Raw genomic sequence first — 7358 nt, 5'->3', positions numbered from 1 at the left:
GCGAACTCGTCGGATTAAAACAGTGTGAACATTTAAACAGAAGGTAAAGCAAACCTAACAAGCTACTGATGTCAAGCCAGCTTTAAATCATATTATGTCACTCTGTTATGTCTCAATGATGCTGAGTGTAGTCGTGTGACGAAGTCTCCGAGTGCTTGTTTAATTAATGTAGGAGTGTGTCCCTTTAATGGACCGTCTAGCTGTCTGTCAGTCTAGTTGACCGTGTGTGTCGTCTGTCGATATATTTTCCGATCGCCTGTTTTGTAGTGCACATTTTCAAGTTCCCACCGCGTTACTGTATGCCCCGCTGTGTCTATCGATATGCCCCACCCTCAGTTCTGTGTCACTCTGTCGTCTACCCTACTGGCACAGACAGGCGAATGATATAACGGCTCAATTCCATCTTTGCTTTTGTATTACAACTGCAGTGTTAGAGTTCCGATGACCTCTGACATGTTTTCGTGTTGATGCATCGCTATATGCAATCTATTTCCATTCATTCAAACACTTTTATTTGCACTGAGATGTGACGTGAATATAAACATGTAAGGCAAACAGGACTGTAAGGTCATTGACTTTGTCATTGTGCAACACCTGTGACACGTTGTCCTCCAAATTCTCTCAATGTCGTATTGTGGGACCTTTTCATGGACAACATTGAAACGTAGCGTAATTATTTCCTTCATAATATGTTGTTAATACATATTCAATTTCTCCAATGCAGCGACATGTAGCAATGCAAATATTGACTGAACGCTGCAATATTGTATCGACATTATAAATTCCTATTTCTCATCGCAATATATAGATACGTTTCATCTGGGCCTATTGACTTCGACGGTACTGCACTGGGCTCACCAACTCTGCTCACTGATAATATATATATATATATATATATATATATATATATATATATATATATATATATATATATATATATATATATATATATATATATGTTATATATATGATATTATATAATATACATAATCTTATCAGGAGCGCTTTACCTTTCGAAGGACACACAAATAAAGTGGATATATATATATATATATATATATATATATATATATATATAATATATATATACATATATATATTTATATATATACATATACACACACACACACACACACACACATATATATATATATATATATATATATATATATATATATATATATATATATATATAATTTCAGTCGTCGCAAAAATATATTGTTTGAAATATATATCTCTTCGATTGTGTTTTCTAACTAAATTCACCGTGAATTTCTAAGCCATGGAATAATTATGTCATAGACATCTGCTGTGGCCGTTGCAAGTGTATCCATGAGAAGCATGCAATAGATATACAGGCTTGTTTGCTTGACGTCAGTCAAAGACTGTATGTATAACGCTCGCTACCTACAGTGTTGTTTGTTAGAATGTGTCATATGTGGCTGCACTGTCATACCTTCCGAGAAAGTTCCATTCGGTCGAAAGTTCTGACAAGGGTATTTGACGGATAATTATGAGTTTAGAATTATGCTGCTTGAAAAAAGTTTGATTTTGCAATATTGGGGTTGAAAATGACTTACAGTTTGAATTTATGTCGTATTTTATATTTGACCATTTCTTTTCAACCCCACCACCCCCACCCCACCACCAAAACAAAAACCGAAACGTAATTGATGAAGTCATAAATTTTCCGGAAAACAGCCGTCAGTGGTGTTTGATTCTAAAGTAAATTTTTGCCAATTTTCCACAAGAGCTGACCAGATAGTGTTGACATACCCCTTCCATTCAGACATTGTACAAACTACTGTGACATCCTGATAACTGTAATATTTGTGCTCATGTTGTCATAAAAGTTTTGCTCAACAGCTTGCAGTAATTAAGATGTGTATGTTTACATTTCACAATGACTTTTCTAAATATTTTCGCATTCCCTTGCCTACTAGCACAAAATGTTTCATTAGAGGTTTGCCATTATTCAATGGTTTGAAAAGTTGCGATATAAAAGATGGGAGAGTGGTTTCCGATGATTAATGAGCTTGTATGTTCCCAGTAGATCTAGCTACACTCAAGATGCATTTTCGTCTCATTATTTTGGTCCCACGTACATTATTCTCTTGCTCTGGTATTCTCTTCGCCTTAGAACACAGTACAAAAGAATACCTTGAGATTATAAAAGTCAGACTCACAGCTGACCTTTGAAGCATTCAATATCTGCTGAAACGATCACCAAATACTGGACGGGTCACAAGGGCTCGTTTCGTTGTGTGGGCTATATGGAGCAACAATGGATAACTTCGAACAACGCAGCCATTGTACAAAACACCACTTTGAGTATGTGTTAATAGACGACTTCGTTTCATCCCGCATTGAATACATGCCCATCTCTGTGACTCCAACCATAGATATTCAAAAAAGTGCCATGCCAGTGGATATGCTTAGAACTTTTAAAGTTCGGCTTTGATAATTAATCTCCTTGAACTTGTGCTTTATCGAGTGTGTGATATTCTACGTGCGAGGTGATATTGCAGTAACCTGACTTGTGTTTGACTTCAAATCATCGTAAAATGCAACAATCGACGACACAGATCACAATATTTTGTACCCGCTTCTGATTCAGTAAATGACACTACTATAGGACGTTGATAATAAACTGTTCCTGGCAGAGCAATATCATAGTTACCGTCCATACTTGAAATATGTTGAAAGAGTTTCTTAAAACTGGTTATGCAAGTAGTATGTACACTTACACCTAAGCTAACATGTGTGATTTTATGAGTGAAAAATCGCTTTAAGTTAATTCTTTCTTTTCGTTCTTATTTTAAAGAGTAAAAAAGGGAATTCAAAGTTCTATTATTTTTAATTTGTTTGGTTTTTTATTTGAAAGGTTAGAAAGGTTCATATCTGCATGTTCGGAAGACTATTAAAGTCGTTTTAGGAATCTCTCTCTAAAAATAAGCAACTAAATATCCAATCCATTTTTGCTCTCTCTCTCTCTCTCTCTCTCTCTCTCTCTCTCTCTCTCTCTCTCTCTCTCTCTCTCTCTCCCTCTCTCTCTCTCTCTCTCTCTGAATGAAAAGCAAATATTTTCGTTGTTAGAGACAGCATTCAAGTTATTGACCGCACGGGGCTCTTAAAAAGTAAAAATGCCGTTATACAGCAGGCACAGCTTAAGTGAAAGGATGACATATCATGTTTCCCATGAGAGTATTTCCAGGATTCGGTATTCAAACATTGTTATACAAAAAATCAAGTAGAATTTTAGGGACCCATGTGCATTGACATGTTTATAAAGGTTATCGCATTTTGAGGCACCCCATCCACAGAGAATGTGACCAGATTTTGGAGGACAAAACACTTATGTAAAGTTATGTCTTTTTTTTGATTGCCTTCGACAGCTGTCACTCAGACAGCATCTTCTTAAGAATGAAGAAAAGTTAAGCGTCTGCGGATATGATCTAGGGTTCGTCAGGTTACTGAAAACATAGTGTACTTTTTACATTAAGGTAGTAAAAGTTAATGTAATGATTACTTTTGGCACGTTATCTATTCAAATTTTAAATTTGTGTGGTCAAAATGTAATCCATTATTTCTAAACCATTGATATCGCATTTGTACCTCCATTTTCTGGGGCATTCACATTTTTTGCATATTTCGAAGAGAATGCCTATCTTTAAAATTAAGTTTTCTTATAACAGAAAAAGTAATGATTAAGAAATTTAAGCCTTATTTTATCCTACTTTGAAAAGACTGCCTTCAAAGTTAACGAAAATCTATTGTGCACAGAAATGGAATCAAAAGACGCCACAGTTAGGCATCCGTAATATTCTAATCTATGATTTAAAAAAAAGAAAAAGGGTGAGCGATGTTGACATAAATTTTTTGGGGTATATGTTATACAAAACTTTATGCGTGAAATAACGCATTCATACTTGTTTATCACTGCTAACTCTTATTATGGCACGACAAAGGCGGTCTCGTCTTCAAACGCTGTGTTCTCCTGAAAAGAATTAGAGTCGTTCTGTGGGTTGATACCGTTCGCTGCAATTACATCGACTGGGATGTTGTCAACCGTCCGAAATTTGTCGCTCTCATCCGAGTCCTGTGTGCTCTGTGCTTCTGTTGTTTCATCAACCGCAGTGACAGTTGTGGTGTTCGAGGACATCCCTTTTTCTGTTTGCACATTCTTTCTTATCTCGGTGACTTGTTCTGACGGGTTTTCCTCTCCGTCCCCGCTATGTCGACTTTGCGCGTCGATGTCGTCCTCGGAGCACGTCTGACCATTTTTCTCGGCCTCGACGACATAGAAACGGTTTTCGTAGCCCGCCCTCTTGAGTCGCGAGTGCAGCCGATCCAGAGATGACTCCTGTGGCGAATACTCGTCGATCTTTTTCTGTTGCCTCTGTTGATTCGCTCTCATCATCATGATAATGACGATGACAACAACAGCCAAAATAGCCAAGATACCGACCACTGTAGCAACTAAGATTACCCACAATTTGATTACTTTGACCTCTGACTGTGGGTCATAGTCGCCCGGGATGACCGTCGTGTACGGAGAGTGCGTTGTCATGGAAGTCCCATTCGAGTTTTTTCGGTCGTTCGCCGGCGTAGTTGCAGTCGGCCACGATAATACGGGTGATACCGTCCTTTCGCTCGTAGCTCGACTAGACTCAGTACTTTGTGGGAGCCGGGTGATAGATAACTGTATCGCCGAAAACCAAAAATATACGTGGTTCGGGAACTCAACTCCGCATTTATAAAGTCCACTGTCTTTTAATAAGACATACGTAAATATTATATCATAGTTATTATTTTGGGCGCTATCTGAAACAATTACAGCACGGTAGCTATCATAAGATTCGTGTATGTGTTCATTCCAAGAAATGGTTCGGCCATCTTTCTGCCATACCAGACTCTGTCGCGGTTGGAACTGAGTCACTTCACATCGTAACTCGTAACTCTGATGTTCAGGAACAGACGCGTCCACGGGTTCACGTTCGACACTTTCCAAAACAGTCAGCCAAACGGTACGCGACCACTCGGTGTCGCCGTCGCCGGTTTCCACGCCGCACCTGTAGGTTCCCGTATCCCAGGCGGTGACATTCGAAATGATGATGCTGTTTTCGCCATCCGAAGGTTGACCCAAGAAAGCGCCGCGGGCTGGGAGGTTGCCTACATCCATGACAACGCCGTCGCGAATAAATACCAAATCCTCCTTTGACCAAATTAAGGTGTGATCGGCAGACGTTATATTGGCTGCACACGGCAGAACTACTGAGTTCCCTTCATAAACACCGATGTCATTTGGTTGTTCAACGATAAACAACAACACGATCAGATTGCTTCCAGATGACCAAGCTGTTCTTGTATTATTAAATTCCACGCCACACCTGTATGTGCCCTGGTCTTCAGGTTGAACGTTGCTGAACGTGATGTTATATTGTCGTTTTTCAGGATCTAATGTGGCGATGAACAGAGATGTGCCCGTATTTCCCTGTACAAACTCGCCAACAGAGATTATTTGCTCACCTTTCATCCACATCAGGGGCTGAGTTGGCAGCAGTTCGACATCCACCGAACATGTGAATGTCGCCTTATTATGCCGACTGACGAACAACTCGCTGGGCTCGACGTCAATGGTAAGGGAGTGCACCACCGGGAGTCGCATCAACAAAAGCAGTAATGTTGCTGAGCATACACAGGCTCGAAAAAACATATCGAACAATGAGTATTTCCACAACATTTACACTGTAGAATTTGGCTTTTTCATAAACGCGACTGGGTGATGTACCAAGCCATTGGGCGAGGCGGGTTTTGAATGGTTCATCCGGGCTTATTGTGTGCAGTACGATACCTGTTTTCCATTCTCCAACGCAGACATGTTGCTGATAGGTGTGACCGAATCGTTTCCCCAAGCAGATGCACCACAGGCGGGAATACCGTTTTTAATAGCAGCCGAATGGTCACGTGTCTACCAGTAGAAAGGTGGATGAAGACAAAATTCAGATCTACACATCAGTGGAAAGATACGTTGATTCTCTCTAGCCGTCTGCGACTGTTTTGTCCTCACATATCATCCGTAAATGCGTGAAAATTACGTGACAATGAGAAAAAGCATATGGTTGACGATGCACGATTTTAACGATTTACAGGGTGGATGACCTGACGATAACCGTTCACGAGCTCGCTTTTGTTGTCGATAGAGTGTTCCTAATAATAAAACTGAATTATAACAGCTGCATAGTTCATTGAAGGGCTCACTCTGTTCAGCTCTGAGTCAGATAAACACCAATGGGCGAGGTTTTCCGAGGCACTGTAAGATTTAAATATAACGTATATATATGATGTCATAACAATGGATACGATATAATATAATAGAGCAGAAAATGGCAGTCGCGTCTCTGGTATACGATAGCATGTGATGCTTGGTATTTGCTTTTGCTACTCATTTGCACAGTCCCTGTTTGGTACTACAACCACCTGTAGATTCAAACGCTACATTTTAACATGCACAGCACAAAAATAGTATCACAGTAATTCATGAGTTTTACCTATAAATTTCACTTCTTTCTGAAGAAAAATCGCGTACGCCAACGCAACGATTCATCCCACGGTAAGTGCATTCCAAATATCACGTTCTTATTTTGAAAGTCTGTTGTCATTGGGTTTCAGTGCACTGAAGCACTGATCCGGTCAAAGGTCACGCACTTTCTCTTTAACCTGAAGTTAAAAGGATTCGAAATTATTAGGCATAGAACTCAGCATTCGGCGCGAATATAGTACGATCGGTATCGAAGAATGAAAAGCAATATTGTTATTAATAAAAACGATTTAGTTGTTTTGGCTTTCGGAGTTGTGGTTGCTTTGTTCAAATAAGGCCCTGTATGTGATCAGAGGCAGTAGGGCAACCATGGTGCGTGTAACAATATCTTGATTGATGTTTTTGTTGGTAATCCGTTACACAAAAAAACGCTCCATGCTGAAACCCCTATGAGGTAAACAGCACGAATGAAAAATGGTGTCTCGTAGATCCCGGTGACCCCCACCAAAGATACCGTGCTAATACTGCACACACAATAACGGAGTTAAGGTGGTTTAGTCTGGCAGCGAAGTAAAAAATATTAGTTTTGAAAAGGGTTGAGACATAAAAAAAACAGACTCATAGTGCCGATTGATGAATCCCATACACTCTTCTTGATGAACGTTTACTATTCACTGGTATTTAAGCTGGCTCTGATCTTTTAAACATTTCCCTCGACCAACCGTTTGCTATCAGTCTGAGCTCAGATTTCTGTCTCTCCTTCAAAGATTGAAAATCTAGCCCATTGTCGCTCTGTTTGTTTCTTGGCCACTGTCTT

General features: G+C 39.6%; 1 protein-coding gene across 1 annotated transcript; it reads right to left on the bottom strand.

Moving 5' to 3' along the window:
• Nucleotides 1-3004: 3004 nt before the first annotated feature.
• Nucleotides 3005-6669, bottom strand: LOC139142698 (polymeric immunoglobulin receptor-like). Its single transcript, XM_070712761.1, has 2 exons — nucleotides 6552-6669; nucleotides 3005-6313 (listed from the first exon to the last, which is right to left on the bottom strand). Exon 2 carries the CDS (start codon nucleotides 5741-5743, stop codon nucleotides 3953-3955), a length of 1791 nt encoding a protein of 596 aa, XP_070568862.1. The 5' UTR covers nucleotides 5744-6313; nucleotides 6552-6669; the 3' UTR covers nucleotides 3005-3952.
• Between the last annotated feature and the right edge of the window lie 689 nt (nucleotides 6670-7358).

The sequence above is a fragment of the Ptychodera flava genome, chromosome 10 (genome assembly GCF_041260155.1).
Source record: "Ptychodera flava strain L36383 chromosome 10, AS_Pfla_20210202, whole genome shotgun sequence".
Lineage (NCBI taxonomy): Eukaryota > Metazoa > Hemichordata > Enteropneusta > Ptychoderidae > Ptychodera > Ptychodera flava.
Note: the sequence above shows the minus strand (reverse complement) of the source record. Positions and strands in the feature narration are given on the sequence as shown.

What these genes read in the sequence shown, in the direction of transcription:
- LOC139142698 (XM_070712761.1), bottom strand. Translation starts at nt 5,743, where the DNA reads ATGTTGTGGAAATACTCATTGTTCGATATGTTTTTTCGAGCCTGTGTA.